This window comes from Haliotis rufescens, unplaced genomic scaffold (assembly GCF_023055435.1).
Source record: "Haliotis rufescens isolate VD_foot unplaced genomic scaffold, xgHalRufe1.0.p SCAF_1, whole genome shotgun sequence".
Lineage (NCBI taxonomy): Eukaryota > Metazoa > Mollusca > Gastropoda > Lepetellida > Haliotidae > Haliotis > Haliotis rufescens.
This window is the reverse complement of record NW_025963779.1, coordinates 93,195,312-93,214,305: the sequence shown is the minus strand read 5'-3', so window position 1 is coordinate 93,214,305 and position 18,994 is coordinate 93,195,312. Positions and strand designations below refer to the sequence as shown.

Below are 18,994 nucleotides of genomic sequence, written 5' to 3'. Positions count from 1 at the left end.
TGAGCAGAATGCTGAGTTCGGGAAGTATCCATTGCAGTTGATGCTATCAACCAGCCCGCATCTGCAGTGTTTTGCTTGACAGGCACTCCCTCGACTTCAAATTTGGTGATGAGTTGTTTAATTTGTCTATCTCTGTTTTTGCCATCACCCAGAGATGTTTTCTTTGATGTAGTGGTTTTCGTTTCCAGTTCAAAAGTAATATCAGCAGAGGTATTCTACTGCGCCTTCCCCGCTGTCCCTGTCTGTCGAGGAAGCATCGCCATGCATTAAACACACTCTGGTCTAAAGTGATGAAGTAGTGGTCACGGACCTGGCCTTAGGTGGTATCAACACAAATGACGTCTTTGGCTTGCGAGTTGTTCATTGGTAGTCTTTTGTATTTGGAGTTCATTATTCGTATGTAAATAATGACCTTTATTTGTAACATTCATTCTTTATCCGTAACATTTGACCATTATTGCGGTCTTTTTTCCTTTAGTTGAACTTTGTATTTTTTTGCCTAATGGCTGCCCATGCACCCCTCCTCACTTCCAAAATGCTGTGTCAGCACATGTCACCGTACCGCTCGTCTCCGCATGCCTGGCTTGACGAACTTCACCCGTAAAGGACTGCCGGGAACATAATGTAACACCCCCCCCCCCCCCCCCCCCTATGTTTGATGCTGGCTTAACATCACACAAACAACTGTTTTCCAATTGACCTATAATTCGTAACATTCATTCTTTATTCGTAAAATCTGACTATTATTGCGTACTTTTGTCCTTTATTTCAACTTTGTATTTTTTTACCGAAAGAGCGCTTGGGATGTGGGTGCTTTGATAAGTAACTTTTCCGCACCGAATGTTTGCACAATGTAAGCAGAACTATCATGGTCGAGAATATCCTCGAATATTTTACACAATTTGCTGTGGTTTACGAAAAAGCTATTAAAGTTACAAATCAATAAGACAAGGAGCTGCTCGCGTCCTGTCACCTCCGCATACAACCAACCAGTGACGAGAATGGATATCTCTGTCCAGCCCTCAGTAGCCAATCCGAGCGTCGATATACTGTCACCAACATAATCAGTGTGTGATGTTGTATTGACTTGCACAAAGTACCTACACGCCAACCCGGGTCTCGCCGGCAGTTTGTCTTCTGGACAAGTTCAATTGTTTTTGTTTAGGGTAATACTTCAAGCAAACTGAGATCTCTGTCACGATATTCTTGCAAGGGTAGTGCCGTTCGTCGCATCCCCACGCCAGATTCACACAACAGGGTGATATTCCCTACTGACTGGACGACACAGGTTTGGATGTACTGAGGGTACCGACAGGTGTGTGTTGGTCCTTGTCATGCGTTTCACCCTGAAGGTACCACTAAGTTTGCTATTTGTGTTTGGACTGTGTGTATTTTTGGCTCTAATATCGTCAAAACATTCTACCACACGGTCAAAAACATTTGTGCAGGACTTACTTGAAGACGGGGAGGTACACTGTGAAGGGACAGAGACTGGACAGAGCACTCCCCAGAGTACAACGCGAGGTGGCCCCCCAAACCCCCTCATTGCCAACTATGGCCACAATGACATGTCTCAGACAGGGGAGAATGGGCGCGGTGTTGTCTTTGTTGGCGAGGAGCAGGAAGCAGCGGAGAAGTCTCTGTCTGAGTACCGGGTGAACATCCTGGCCAGCGACCTGACCCCACTCAACAGGAGGGTGCCAGACTCCCGCCCCCAAAGGTAACCACACTGTTCACTTAGATATATCCTTAACTAATCTGACGCGGATTATACGGATACACCTCTCCCCTCACACACACACACACACACACACACACACACACACACACACACCACACACACACAGGTTAATATACAATTGTCTAATTGTCTAAACCTATTGAACCTCCCCTTAAGTAGTGCACAGCAGTCTTCTACAAAGACTGACGGACAGACAGTTTATTCAGTAAAGTTTGGTCGCATGATCTGCGCATGTCAGTGACGTAATCCATTAGGTTTCTGATAGCCATTGGGCATAATATAACATAAACATGTATTATAAAAATATAAACATGTGTTATACATAAACGTTTTCAGATACAGATATTTCCGTAAAAGATGTTACAGTTTGAGAATTAATACATTGTTTATGGTACATACTTCTTAGAGCTGAATAACGCCCACAAACAAGCAATACATGAAATTCATCTTAAATAAAAGATCTACCATTTTCTATGCAATATTTACCTAATTGTTCAGTATAGGAGACATTTGTGATTCTCCCCTAACTTGCTCCACCTGAAATGAGTCATACATGTTCTTAGATGTACTGGAATGGGGAGTGGAAGATCTTTTTCTACATTTAACGGGAATTAAAAATGTTCATAATAAAAGGTATAAGATATAATATTGGTGGAACTGCAACATGATTGTTGAAGGTTGTCAATAATCTTTGTTTAAAGAGACGAATAAATATCTTCACATTGCCAACACCCTCACATACACCGCTGAACGGATGAATTTACTTATACCATCAGTACTTGTATGGAAACAGGTTAACACTTTCATTGTTAGATCGGTTCTCATGTGCGTCATGGGTGAACACAGCCAACTGGTACAACTCACAAAATGGATTACATCTAATAAACTTTAGTAGTTTTTTAATCACGATAGAATCGATTGATCTTGCAGCTCGATTTAGCAGTTGAATGGCTAATGTGTTTAATTCTCGCGACAGTGATTTACAACTCAATTATTTACTGATTGCTGATAGAGAATGTTTGAAATGCTCTATATTTGTTTTCAGTTTAGATTAAATGTAGCAGAGCGGTATTGCAGTAACTCTCTCTCTATATATATATTTTATAAGTTGTCAACCGATCTGGAGGAGTATATGACCCCCGGGCGTAAGCCAGTGCCCCAAGGTTCGTTTGACAACGAGTTTATCTCAGCAGCATTTATACATAACGACCCGGAATATATGTCCGAAGGTTCACTGAGTAAAACGCTTTGATTAAGGCATTTTGACAGCTAGCAGACGACGAAACGAACCGAGTTACTTCCCCTTACCTAATGAATTCGTTTAAACATCGGTTCATTTCAACTCAACGATTGATTTCTCAGAGGGGTACATGAGCGGACTACAGGGGAAATAATTGCCCGCTCCATAACCAATCAGATTATAGTAGTGTAAGGAGAGATGAGACAAGCAGAGCTATAGTATAGTAAGAGCAACAAAACTCTTAAAGCAGAGACCATTGTACGATTCCGACTATATCATGAGCATGTGAATCACTATCAAATAGTGATGTTAACAGGTTTTCGCGAAAATGTGAACGTATCCTGTCCCACCGGTGGCACCCGTCGCAAACCCATGCAAAGGCAAGTCAATTGAATTACACGCGAAATTATGGTTCCACTCCAAATAGGGATTTTTCGTCAATGATGCGTCAACTTTATATGCCTTCAAACTCCTCCATGTGTATACCATAATCTTCTTGGCGGCTTACTTGCGCCTTGTTGTCACCCTGGTCATAGAACTCTTGAGCAAATGTTGTGTGATGATCTTTGAAATCTTCGTGGAAAGAGCATGTTCGAATGTATCTCAAAAGAAATGTAGACACTAAAGGCATGCCTTGTGAACATCTGTATGCACACATCTAAAAGGGAAACCGAAGAGGCGGTCTCACTGGTCTCTTCTATTTTCTGATTCAGGTCGGTACATCAATGGAACGGATTTGTCTATTTGACCGATTATTAAATGACATCATATCATTGCTATAACTGAGTGTTAAACTAAATTTCTTTGCCAAATTCATTTGTCTTGATTTTGCCCACCTGTCCTCAATGCATGACGACACAGATAACCAAGGCACGCAGCACAGTTGGGGCCCATGGGGCATGCCTACTATGTCCTACATGTCTCGTCCCCGAGTTTCACGCTTGAAGTAATATACCACGCCTACGCCAGACAATAACCACTCTTAGCTATCCGACGAAACAGATTTCAATGGACACAAAAGCAAAGTAGCGGTGCATGAATGGACCCCAGAACATCAGTGATGACACTAGGTGTAAGCGAAAGAGGTAAGCATGTCCTGCCCTACCCGAAACTCCAACCACCCACACACTTTGCATAAACAAGTATGTCCAACTGTAAAAGCTAAATCCAACAGCCATTCCTGCGGACATTGTGTCACCCAAGAAATCCAGGGAACCTCGAATAGGATCCCAATCAGGAAGATCTTGAACTGCCACCACTAATTATAATGTACATGATAGTATTATGGATGAGCACCAGTGAGTGAGTATGCTTTTACGCCACTTTTAGCAATATTCTAGCAATATCACGGTGGGGGTCACGAGAAATGGACTTCACACATTGTACCCATGTCGGGAATCGAACCCGGGTCTTCGGTGTGACGAGCGAACGCTTCAACCACTAGGCTACCCGACCGCCCCTGGATCAACTCACCACGTCACAGTTAGGCTAAGGACTTTTCACCACGCCTCGTCTCAATGATCTGAGACCAAACCTCTACCATTACAGGGCCATATCTTACAGTTGGGTTTTACGCACGCGTCTACTTTAATAAACGGCTTGCACCCGGCATTGAGTCACCATATAGGCGCGAGCACACTTACATAAATAGGGGAATGATTGGAAATCAACTGTTACCCTTGTGTTTAACTAAATACCCCGGCCTGCCATACCTTGAGCTTGGTGGTCGGTCCTGTCATGACTTATATCGATCATGGCTTTTCGTTCTGCGTTATAAACATTGTCGCTGATAACACTGACAACAGGAATGTCCTTTATGACCGAATGAAACCGCGCATGTCGGCACAAAGAAATATAAAAGGTGTAAACTAAATATATTTTAGTCGCAATGACTGTTGAACAAAACCTACAACGCTCTAGTCACATGTCACTGTGACTTCATTGCATATATACAGAACAAAACAGAACGATACCGTACACATTTAGAGGAAACTCAATCTTCACTAATAAAAAATATCACCTATAATATATTTATAAACTTAACTTTTTTGTTCAGTATTTTTTCATGTTTGTATGAGAGGCTGTGATTGTTCCGTAGGATGGGAATTGGTGTTTGTCAGGGGCGTGTGGAACTTCCCCGAGAGTCTGCATTGTTCTCCGACGTAATGACACAGTTTCACTGCAATATCTCCTACACCAAGCAGCGGGCTGGCGGCCCTGGCATGCACGCCCTCGCACTAACTGGATCACTGGTGCATCAAACAGCCCAGTGATCTCGAGCGCCTACTTGCACTCACTCACTCACTCACTCACTCATTCAACCTCTCACTAAACCAACCCACTCACACACCCACTCATTCAACCTCTCACTAAACCAACCCACTCACACACCCACTCATTCAACCACTCACTAAACCAACCCACTCACACACCCACTCATTCAACCACTCACTAAACCAACCCACTCACACACCCATTCATTCAACCTCTCACTAAACCAACCCTCAAGTGTTTCAAGGGGTAACTGTATGGGGTAGATGTAAGATTTATCTGTCACTATGTCAGCAAGGAATGTTTCTTGTTCGGACACTACGTTCCATAAACTTGCACTTCCCTATCACAAGTAGGTTTTAAAAGGTGGTAACGGAGGAATACACATGTAATCTGTATAGGAGGTGGGGGTTAAACGGGTAGGTGGGCGTTAGGGGATGGGGGTGGCTCTATGGGAGAATGACGTGGAGACAGCTTCAGTCCCTTCTGGAGGCGTCGTACCCAACACGTTAGAAACGTAGACATATCTGTCCAAAATATGTGCCATCGAAATCATTTTAATACATAAATGGACCCCCACTCCCACCCCCACAACCCACCCCCACCCCTGCCCCTGTTGGGTTCGTGAAATAATTAACGCGAAACATTGTGTGCTGATAACATTTTCAATTAAGATTTTGAAAAATAAAGTTTCGTTTAATCCTTGCTCTCTCCATAATCCCCTAATAATGTTGAAGAGTTTTATCATCTAATTATGCCAGAGGTAACCGATGTCCTATTGAAATAGGTATTTGAAATCGTTAACTTGTTGCTTGCCGTTGTAACTTCAAAGTAACGTCAATTTGAAATTCACTTTCATGTTCCTATTACTTGTTCTTTAAGCACTGTGCTGAACCCCGTTAATAATTTGGTTATTACGTAGGGGGATTTCATGTGGTCTCCTGTTCTTCTCTACCACTGCGATTTTTACAATGCACCTGTTGACATGCTGGGTGTAGGTAGAAGTTATTAATGTCTGCATCAGTACATTGTATCATTACTCGTTCAGACTACGTAGTAACCAACATGTTGCTATTTCAGACTACATAGTAACCAACGTGTTTCTATTTCAGACTACGTAGTAACCAACGTGTTGCTATTTCAGACTACGTAGTAACCAACGTGTTGCTATTTCAGACTACATAGTAACCAACATGTTGCTATTTCAGACTACGTAAAAAACAACGTGTTGCTATTTCAGACCACGTAATAACCAACGTGTTTCTATTTTAGACTACGTAGTAACCAACATGTTGCTATTTCAGACTACGTAGTAACCAACGTGTTGCTATTTCAGACTACATAGTAACCAACATGTTGCTATTTCAGACTACGTAGTAACCAACGTGTTGCTATTTCAGACTCCGTAGTAACCAACATGTTGCTATTTCAGACTACGTAGTAACCAACGTGTTTCTATTTTAGACTACGTAGTAACCAACATGTTGCTATTTCAGACTACGTAGTAACCAACGTGTTTCTATTTTAGACTACGTAGTAACCAACGTGTTGCTATTTCAGACTACATAGTAACCAACGTGTTGCTATTTCAGACTACGTAGTAACCAACGTGTTGCTATTTCAGACTACATAGTAACCAACATGTTGCTATTTCAGACTACGTAGTAACCAACGTGTTGGTATTTCAGACTACATAGTAACCAATGTGTTGCTATTTCAGACTACGTAGTAACCAACGTGTTGCTATTTCACACTACGTAGTAACCAACGTGTTGCTATTTCAGACTACGTAGTAACCAACGTGTTGCTATTTCAGACCAAGTAATAACCAACGTGTTGCAATTTCAGACTACGTAATAACCAACATGTTGCTATTTCAGACTACGTAATTACCAATGTGTTGCTTTTCACACTACATAGTAACCAACGTGTTGCTATTTCAGACTACATAGTAACCAATGTGTTGCTATTTCAGACTACGTAGTAACCAACGTGTTGCTATTTCACACTACGTAGTAACCAACGTGTTGCTATTTCAGACTACATAGTAACCAACATGTTGCTATTTCAGACTACGTAGTAACCAACGTGTTGCTATTTCAGACTACATAGTAACCAATGTGTTGCTATTTCAGACTACGTAGTAACCAACGTGTTGCTATTTCACACTACGTAGTAACCAACGTGTTGCTATTTCAGACTACGTAGTAACCAACGTGTTGCTATTTCAGACCAAGTAATAACCAACGTGTTGCAATTTCAGACTACGTAATAACCAACATGTTGCTATTTCAGACTACGTAATTACCAATGTGTTGCTTTTCACACTACATAGTAACCAACGTGTTGCTATTTCAGACTACATAGTAACCAATGTGTTGCTATTTCAGACTACGTAGTAACCAACGTGTTGCTATTTCACACTACGTAGTAACCAACGTGTTGCTATTTCAGACTACGTAGTAACCAACGTGTTGCTATTTCAGACTACGTAGAAACCAACGTGTTGCTATTTCAGACCAAGTAATAACCAACATGTTGCTATTTCAGACTACGTAATAACCAACATGTTGCTATTTCAGACTACGTAATAACCAATGTGTAGCTTTTCACACTACATAGTAACCAACCTGTTGCTATTTCAGACCAAGTAATAACCAACGTGTTGCTATTTCAGACTATGTAGTAACCAACATGTTGCTATTTCAGACTACGTAGTAACCAACGTGTTGCTATTTCAGACTACATAATAACCAACGTGTTGCTATTTCAGACTACGTAGTAACCAACGTGATGCTATTTCAGACTACCATGTAGCTATTCTCAACTTTATTCTTATCAGTTTGTAGTTATTCACGACTATAACTAAATTGTTATTCCGACCAGACTACATTGTATCAAACTTTCAGCTCATCCCGACGTCATTTTGACCAACTTGATTCTTACCGCTTTTCCTGACTTGTCATTGCCGAGTTTTGTCCGTATATTCATTGCCTATTTGTATTCATTCCTGACGTTAGTATGTCCGAGGTTGACATTAGCGCAACTTGCCTTTCAGCTGCCGCAACTTGACGTATCCTGTAGACGGTCTACCCACAACCACCGTCATCGTGCCTTTCTATGACGAGTGGCCGTCACTGCTGTTGAGGACAGTCTACAGTATCATCAACAGAACGCCGACGTCCCTGCTCAAGGAAGTCATCCTTGTTGATGATGCTAGCACTATGGGTATTACTTGAGTGGCAGCCTCACTGTCCTAGAACACGTGGATGAAACCTGATGAATATAGAATAAACATGAACAAAGAGAGTAAACACGTACACAGACAGAGTAAACATGTACAAAGATAGAGTAAACACGTACAAAGGTAGAGTAAACATGTACAAAGGTAGAGTAAACATGTACAAAGGTAGAGTGAGTGAGTTAATATTTAACGTCACATCGGCAATATTTCAGCCATATCGTGACGATACAAAGGTAGAGTAAACATGTACAAAGGTAGAGTAAACATGTACAAAGGTAGAGTAAACATGTACAAAGGTAGATCAAACATGTACAAAGATAGAGCAAACATGTACCTTGGTAGAGTAAACACGTACAAAGATAGACTAAACAAGTACAAAGAAAGTAAACACGTACAAAGATATAGTTCACATGTACAAAGGTAGAGTAAAGACGTAGAAAGATAGAGTAAACATGTACAAAGGTAGAGTAAACATGAACAAAGATAGAGTAAACACGTACACAGACAGAGTAAACATGTACAAAGATAGAGTAAACACGTACAAAGATAGAGTAAACATGTACAAAGGTAGAGTAAACATGTACAAAGGTAGAGTAAACACGTACAAAGGTAGAGTAAACATGTACAAAGGTAGAGTAAACATGTACAAAGGTAGAGTAAACATGTACAAAGGTAGAGCAAACATGTACAAAGATAGAGCAAACATGTACCTTGGTAGAGTAAACACGTACAAAGATAGACTAAACAAGTACAAAGAAAGTAAACACGTACAAAGATATAGTTCACATGTACAAAGGTAGAGTAAAGACGTAGAATGATAGAATAAACATGTACAAAGGTAGAGTAAACATGTACAAAGATAGAGTAAACACGTACAAAGGTAGAGTAAACATGTTCAAAGGGGGTAAACATGTACAAAATAGAGCAAACATGTAGAATGAGAGTAAACATGTACACAGTTAGAGTTAACATGTACAAAGGTAGAGTTAACACGTACAAAGATAGAGTAAACATGTACAAAGGTAGAGTAAACATGTACAAAGAGATTAACCGTGTACAAAGATAGAGTAAACGTAGAAAGGTAGAGCAAACAAGTACAAAGGTAGAGTAAACATGTTCTGAGGGAGTAAACATGTACAAAATAGAGCAAACATGTAGAAAGGTAGAGTAAACATGTACGAAGAGAGTAAACACGTACAAAGTTTGAGCAAACATGTACAAAAGTAGAGCAAACATGTACAAAGATAGAGTAAACATGTACAAAGAGAGTAAACATGTACAATGGTAGAGTAAACACGTACAAAGTTTGAGCAAACATGTACAAAGATAGAGTAAACATGTACAAAGTTAGAGTTAATACGTACAAAGAGAGTAAACACGTACACAGGTAGAGTAAACATGTACAAAGTAAGAGCAAACATGTACAAAGGTAGAGTAAACATGTACAAAGGTAGAGTAAACATGTACAAAGGTAGAGTAAACATGTAGAAAGAGAGTAAACATGTACAAAGGTAGAGTAAACATGTAGAAAGAGAGTAAACATGTACACAGTTAGAGTTAACACGTACAAAGAGAGTTAACATGTACAAAGGTAGAGTAAACATGTAGAAAGAGAGTAAAAATGTACACAGTTAGAGTTAACATGTACAAAGAGAGTAAACATGTACAAAGGTAGAGTAAACATGTACAAAGTTAGAGCAAACATGTACAAAGTTAGAGCAAACATGTAGAAAGAGAGTAAACATGTACAAAGGTAGAGTAAACATGTACAAAGGTAGAGTAAACATGTACAAAGAGAGTAAACATGTACAAAGGTAGAGTAAACATGTACAAAGTAAGAGCAAACATGTAGAAAGAGAGTAAACATGTACACAGTTAGAGTTAACACGTACAAAGTTTGAGCAAACATGTACAAAGGTAGAGTAAACATGTACAAAGGTAGAGTAAACATGTACAAAGGTAGAGTAAACATGTACACAGTTAGAGTTAACATGTACAAAGAGAGTAAACATGTACAAAGGTAGAGTAAACATGTACATAGGTAGAGTAAACATGTACAAAGAGAGTAAACATGTACAAAGTTTGAGCAAACATGTACAAAGGTAAAGTAAACATGTACAAAGGTAAAGTAAACACGTACAAAGTTTGAGCAAACATGTACAAAGATAGAGCAAACATGTACAAAGATAGAGCAAACATGTACAAAGGTAAAGTAAACACGTACAAAGTTTGAGCAAACATGTACAAAGATAGAGTAAACATGTACAAAGATAGAGCAAACATGTACAAAGGTAGAGTAAACACGTACAAAGATAGAGTAAACATGTACAAAGATAGAGTAAACACGTACAAAGTTTGAGCAAACATGTACAAAGATAGAGCAAACATGTACAAAGGTAGAGTAAACATGTACAAAGGTAGAGTAAACACGTACAAAGATAGAGCAAACATGTACAAAGATAGAGCAAACATGTACAAAGATAGAGTAAACATGTACAAAGGTAGAGTAAACATGTACAAAGGTAGAGTAAACATGTACAAAGATAGAGTAAACATGTACAAAGGTAGAGTAAACATGTACAAAGTAAGAGCAAACATGTACAAAGATAGAGTAAACACGTACAAAGGTAGAGTAAACACGTACAAAGGTAGAGTAAACATGTACAAAGGTAGAGTAAACATGTACAAAGGTAGAGTAAACATGTACAAAGATAGAGTAAACATGTACAAAGGTAGAGTAAACATGTACAAAGTAAGAGCAAACATGTACAAAGAGAGTAAACATGTACAAAGATAGAGCAAACATGTACAAAGATAGAGTAAACACGTACAAAGGTAGAGTAAACACGTACAAAGGTAGAGTAAACATGTACAAAGATAGAGTAAACACGTACAAAGGTAGAGTAAACATGTACAAAGGTAGAGTAAACACGTACAAAGGTAGAGTAAACATGTACAAAGATAGAGCAAACATGTACAAAGATAGAGTAAACACGTACAAAGGTAGAGTAAACACGTACAAAGGTAGAGTAAACACGTACAAAGATAGAGCAAACATGTACAAAGATAGAGTAAACACGTACAAAGGTAGAGTAAACACGTACAAAGGTAGAGTAAACATGTACAAAGATAGAGCAAACATGTACAAAGATAGAGTAAACATGTACAAAGTTAGAGTAAACACGTACAAAGGTAGAGTAAACACGTACACAGGTAGAGTAAACATGTACAAAGTAAGAGCAAACATGTACAAAGGTAGAGTAAACATGTACAAAGGTAGAGTAAACATGTACAAAGGTAGAGTAAACATGTAGAAAGAGAGTAAACATGTACAAAGGTAGAGTAAACATGTAGAAAGAGAGTAAACATGTACACAGTTAGAGTTAACACGTACAAAGAGAGTTAACATGTACAAAGGTAGAGTAAACATGTAGAAAGAGAGTAAAAATGTACACAGTTAGAGTTAACATGTACAAAGAGAGTAAACATGTACAAAGGTAGAGTAAACATGTACAAAGTTAGAGCAAACATGTACAAAGTTAGAGCAAACATGTAGAAAGAGAGTAAACATGTACAAAGGTAGAGTAAACATGTACAAAGGTAGAGTAAACATGTACAAAGAGAGTAAACATGTACAAAGGTAGAGTAAACATGTACAAAGTAAGAGCAAACATGTAGAAAGAGAGTAAACATGTACACAGTTAGAGTTAACACGTACAAAGTTTGAGCAAACATGTACAAAGGTAGAGTAAACATGTACAAAGGTAGAGTAAACATGTACAAAGGTAGAGTAAACATGTACACAGTTAGAGTTAACATGTACAAAGAGAGTAAACATGTACAAAGGTAGAGTAAACATGTACATAGGTAGAGTAAACATGTACAAAGAGAGTAAACATGTACAAAGTTTGAGCAAACATGTACAAAGGTAGAGTAAACATGTACAAAGGTAGAGTAAACATGTACAAAGGTAGAGTAAACATGTACACAGTTAGAGCAAACATGTACAAAGGTAGAGTAAACACGTACAAAGGTAGAGCAAACATGTACAAAGATAGAGTAAACACGTACAAAGATAGAGCAAACATGTACAAAGATAGAGCAAACATGTACAAAGATAGAGTAAACACGTACAAAGGTAGAGTAAACACGTACAAAGGTAGAGCAAACATGTACAAAGGTAGAGCAAACATGTACAAAGAGAGTAAACATGTACAAAGGTAGAGTAAACACGTACAAAGATAGACTAAACACGTACAAAGATAGAGCAAACATGTACAAAGATAGAGCAAACACGTACAAAGATAGAGTAAACACGTACAAAGGTAGAGTAAACATGTACAAAGGTAGAGTAAACACGTACAAAGGTAGAGTAAACACGTACAAAGATAGAGCAAACATGTACAAAGATAGAGCAAACACGTACAAAGATAGAGCAAACATGTACAAAGATAGAGCAAACACGTACAAAGATAGAGTAAACACGTACAAAGGTAGAGTAAACATGTACAAAGGTAGAGTAAACACGTACAAAGGTAGAGTAAACACGTACAAAGATAGAGCAAACATGTACAAAGATAGAGCAAACATGTACAAAGATAGAGGAAACACGTACAAAGATAGAGTAAACACGTACAAAGGTAGAGTAAACACGTACAAAGATAGACTAAACAAGTACAAAGGTAGAGCAAACATGTACAAAGGTAGAGTAAACATGTAGAAAGAGAGTAAACATGTACACAGTTAGAGGTAACACGTACAAAGAGAGTAAACATGTACAAAGGTAGAGTAAACATGTGCAAAGAGAGTAAACATGTACAAGGAGAGTAAACACGTACAAAGATAGAGTAAACACGTACAAAGGTAGAGCAAACATGTACAAAGGTAGAGCAAACATGTACAAAGAGAGTAAACACGTACAAAGGTAGAGTAAACATGTACAAAGGTAGAGTAAACATGTAGAAAGAGAGTAAACACGTACAAAGGTAGAGTAAACATGTACAAAGGTAGAGTAAACATGTATAAAGAGAGTAAACATGTACACAGTTACAGTTAACATGTACAAAGAGAGTAAACATGTACAAAGGTAGAGTAAACATGTAGAAAGAGAGTAAACATGTACACAGTTAGAGTTAACATGTACAAAGAGAGTAAACATGTACAAAGGTAGAGTAAACATGTACAAATTTAGAGCAAACATGTACAAAGTGAGAGCAAACATGTAGAAAGAGAGTAAACATGTACAAAGGTAGAGTAAACATGTACAAAGGTAGAGTAAACATGTACGAAGAGAGTAAACACGTACAAAGTTTGAGGAAACACGTACAAAGATAGGGTAAAGATGTACAAAGGTAGAGCAAACATGTACAAAGATAGAGTAAACATATACAAAGAGTGAGTGAGTGAGTATGGTTTTACACCGCTTTTAGCAATATTCCAGCAATATCACCGCGGGGGACACCACAAATGGGCTTCACACATTGTACCCATGTCGGGAATCGAACCCGTGTCTTCAGCGTGACGAGCGAACGCTTTAACCACTAGGCTACCCGACCGCCCCTGTACAAAGAGATTAAACACATACAAACTTAGAACAAACATTTACAAAAATAGAGTAAACATGTACAAAGGTAGAGTAAACATGTACAAAGATAGAGTAAACACGTACAAAGATAGAGGAAACATGTACAAAGGTAGAGCAAACATGTACAAAGATAAAGCAAACATGTACGAAGAGAGTAAACACGTACAAAGATAGAGGAAACATGTACAAAGATAGAGTAAACACGTACAAAGATAGAGGAAACATGTACAAAGATAGAGGAAACATGTACAAAGATAGAGTAAACATGTACAAAGATAGAGCAAACATGTACGAAGAGAGTAAACACGTACAAAGATAGAGGAAACATGTACAAAGATAGAGTAAACATGTACAACGATAGAGCAAACATGTACGAAGAGAGTAAACACGTACAAAGGTAGAGGAAACATGTACAAAGATAGAGCAAACATGTACAACGATAGAGTAAAGACGTACAAAGATAGAGGAAACATGTACAAAGATAGAGGAAACATGTACAAAGATAGAGTAAACATGTACAACGATAGAGTAAAGACGTACAAAGATAGAGGAAACATGTACAAAGATAGAGTAAACACGTACAAAGATAGAGGAAACATGTACAAAGATAGAGTAAAGACGTACAAAGATAGAGGAAACATGTACAAAGATAGAGGAAACATGTACAAAGATAGAGTAAACATGTACAAAGATAGAGCAAACATGTACGAAGAGAGTAAACACGTACAAAGATAGAGGAAACATGTACAAAGATAGAGTAAAGACGTACAAAGATAGAGGAAACATGTACAAAGATAGAGTAAAGACGTACAAAGATAAAGCAAACATGTACAAAGGTAGAGTAAACAAGTTCAAAGATAGAGTAAACATGTACAAAGATAGAGGAAACATGTACAAAGATAGAGGAAACATGTACAAAGATAGAGGAAACATGTACAAAGATAGAGTAAACATGTACAAAGATAGAGCGTGAATAAACGTTTAATGTATGTAATCAAAACTTGGCATGACGCTAGTATTTTACATACCATATGAGAACAAAAAATGACGCGAGAAATGATTATGATATTTTCATTCAATCATTCCAACCTTTGATATGATTATCATCCAAAACTGATTACCATTAGATGAAATTGCATCATTATGCATTGCAGGCCCGTGTGAAATCATCACTTACCACTCTGTCACTGAAGCTGGTTAAATGCGCCTTTTACACTAGACACTGTTTACATTTGTTTTCAAAATAAAAAAGTCGGAAGAATGACTTTAGATGATAAATAGAATCTCACCCGAGTGTCTTTTGATATGAAAAAGCCTTGGAATTATAAACTTTCTTCGACTCGTCTTGATATGCTTGATTATATACTACTACTACTACTACTACTACTACTACTACTACTACTACTACTACCGCTAGTACTACCGCTACTAATACCGCAGCCACTGCTACTACTACTTCTACTACTACCGCTACTATTACTACTACTACTACTACTACTACTACTACTACTACTACTACCGCTAGTACTACCGCTACTACTACCGCAGCTACTGCTACTTCTACTTACTACTACTACTACTACTTCTACTACTACCGCTACTATGACTACTACTACTACTACTACTACCGCTACTACTGCTACTACTACTTCTACTACTACTACTACTACTACTACTGCTGCTGCTGCTACTACTACTACTACTACCGCTACTACTACTACTACTACTACCGCTACTATGACTACTACTACTACTACTACTACTACTACTACCGCTACTACTGCTACTACTACTTCTACTACTACTACTACTACTACTACTACTACCACTGCTGCTGCTACTACTACTACTACTACAACCACCACCACTACTACTACTACTACTACTGCTGCTGCTACTACTACTACTACTACTACTACTACTACCGCTAGTACTACCGCTACTACTACCGCAGCTACTGCTACTACTACTTACTACTACTACTACTACTACTACTACTACTACTACTACTGCTTCTACTACCACCGCTACTATGACTACTACTACTACTACTACTACCGCTACTACTACCGCTACTACTGCTACTACTACTTCTACTACTACTACTACTACTACTACTGCTGCTGCTGCTACTACTACTACTACTACTACTACAACCACCACCACTACTTCTACTACTACTACTACTGCTGCTGCTACTACTACTACTACTACCGCTACTACTACTACTACTACCACTACTACTTCGACTACTACAGCTACTACTACTACTACTGCTGCTACTACTACTACTACTTCTACTACCACCACCACTTCTTCTAATACTTCTACTACTGCTGCTGCTACTACTACTACTACTACCACTACTACTTCTACTACTACAGCTACTATTACTACTTCTTCTACTGATGCCTTTAATGCTTACTCATACAGACGTAACCCTGTCCAGTGTTCATGGTGTTCCTCATGAAGCGATCACAAGGTGATGATGCCCCTCAAGATAATATTTATCAGGATTATGTTTGTGAATCCTATGCACGACCAGCACAATGCTCACATGCAGTGAACGAATGATTTCAGAGAGTTTAAAGTCGCAACTGGATGAATATGTCTCTGAGCACTTTCCGAAGTATCTGGTTAGAATACTGCGTGTGCGGGAGCGTAGAGGACTGATTCAGTCCCGACTGGCGGGATGGAGAGCAGCCAGGGGCGAGGTCCTCGTCTTCCTGGACAGTCACATGGAGATGAACGTGCAGTGGTTTGTAGCTTACAGTATCTAGCATGTACATGTTGCACCTGTGTGTGTGATTCGTCACTTACATGTTTCACCTGTGTGCGATTAGTCATGTGCATGTTTCACCTGTGTGTGTGATTCGTCACTTACATGTTTCACCTGTGTGTGATTAGCCATGTGCATGTTTCACCTGTGTGTGTGATTCATCACTTACATGTTTCACCTGTGTGTGTGATTCGTCACTTACATGTTTCACCTGTGTGTGTGATTCGTCACTTACATGTTTCACCTGTGTGTGTGATTCGTCACTTACATGTTTCACCTGTGTGTGATTAGCCATGTGCATGTTTCACCTGTGTGTGTGATTCGTCACTTACATGTTTCACCTGTGTGTGTGATTCGTCACTTACATGTTTCACCCGTGTGTGTGATTCGTCACTTACATGTTTCACCTGTGTGTGATTAGCCATGTGCATGTTTTACCTGTGTGTGTGTGATTAGTCACGTTCATGTTTCACCCGTGTTTGTGATTAAACACGTACAAGTTCTACATTTAGGCTGGAGCCGTTGTTGATGGAGATTCGGAAGAACAAGAGGACGCTGGCGATGGGCGTCCTTGACTACATCGATGCGACTACGCTCAAGTACAGCATCAGGCCAGATTACGTAATCAAATACGGATTTAACTGGAAGCTTACATTCTTCGAATACTTTTTCCGACATGAAGAAATCGGACCCCAGTTCCATTCTACGAGAAGGTGGGTTTGCTACTCACACGTGTGACCAAAAATATAGCAACAATAATAATAATCAGGAAAAGAAAGTATCGAAATCACGATCACAAATAGATATTCTATTATGGGATATATACTGAAACACTGCTTACAAAAGATGTTATTAGGAATCTCTGCTGAGTGCGGTCAGTTGTAAGACTCTGACTATATCATGAGCATGTATCACTATCCCAAAATTAGGATACCAGGTGTTCGCGAAATGGTGAGTGTATCCTGACCCACCGATGGCACCCGTAACAAACACATGCAAAGGCAAGTCAATTGTCACGTACACAAATTATGAAATTGCATCAAACATGATTTTTGTCTCTGATGCATCAAATTTGGAAAACCCCTCTACTTGTCTACCCTAAATGTTTTACTTTACTGAGGCCTTGGATGTTGTAAACGTAATCAAAGAAACTTTGAGAAAGATTCGTACGACCCTCTTTGAAATCTTCGTGGAAAGGTCATGCTCGATTATACCTCAAACGTTGAGATATGTAAACAACAAAAGCTGGAGCTGCTGGAATATTGCTCGACATGAAGGGAAAGTTGACTATTGGAAAGTTGAAGTCCCTCTTGTCAAGATTTGGCTACCCACATCTTTATGCAAAGATCTAAATACGAAACAGATGCGTCACTAGTCACTTTTATTTTCAAGCTCATTGGGGTAAATCAGAGAGAGGAAATTGGCTATTTGAACGATATCAGCTGAAGCTCAATTTAAACCTTTCGGCCAAATTCCCTTGTTTTGGCTTTACCAATACGAGCGGAAATCATGTGTCGGAGGCTTAAAGACACAGATGAGCAAGGGGGAGCACAATTGATGCCCATGGGGATGCCTTCTTCTCATCTCAATGTTCAAATTTCACATACATGTATGCCCTGAGTACAGCATTGGACATATTGTTTTCTGGCTGTTTTGACAAATTAACAAACCTATCAGGATGTAGATGTACTTAATGTCACCGAGTTTGTTGACAAATTCATTTTCAGTTTGACGTGTAGGATAGTACCATACAACGTTGAAAAATCAAATGTTTTGACATAACTGAACTTCGTGAACATCGTGCAAACAGTTTTAATTTTGGAGAATCCAAATAGTATTAAAACCTCTATTTTCTGAATATAAAGAAAGTCCTTCCTTATTGTATTGAGGCTTATAGTAAATCTTTGAGATGGGTATTTCTTTGATCAAACACTAGAACAACGTCTTTTCGGAAGAGTGTAAGTGGTTCTTCTTTCCACATTAGTTTTCCCCCAACTTTCTGGTATAGGTCACTCACGTTGTACATACAATACACAAATTCTTCTCATACTGTCTGGTATATGTCACTCACGTTGTAAATACAATACACAATTTCTTCTCATACTGTCTGGTATAGGTCACTCACGTTGTACATA

The 18,994-nt window shown here is 38.9% G+C and overlaps 1 protein-coding gene across 2 annotated transcripts in view; it reads left to right on the top strand.

Annotated features, from left to right (window-relative positions):
* Positions 1-1,082: 1,082 nt before the first annotated feature.
* Positions 1,083-18,994, top strand: part of LOC124122518 (polypeptide N-acetylgalactosaminyltransferase 13-like) — a 34,954-nt gene continuing 17,042 nt past the window's right edge. For both annotated transcript variants that reach the window (XR_007223270.1, XM_046485564.2), the window contains exons 1-4: positions 1,083-1,720; positions 8,311-8,480; positions 16,661-16,838; positions 17,372-17,572. Coding sequence is in view for 1 of the 2 variants with exons in the window: in XM_046485564.2 (XP_046341520.2) it covers positions 1,335-1,720; positions 8,311-8,480; positions 16,661-16,838; positions 17,372-17,572 (935 nt within the window). In the remaining variant the exon portion in view is untranslated. The remainder of the gene's footprint in view (positions 1,721-8,310; positions 8,481-16,660; positions 16,839-17,371; positions 17,573-18,994) is intronic.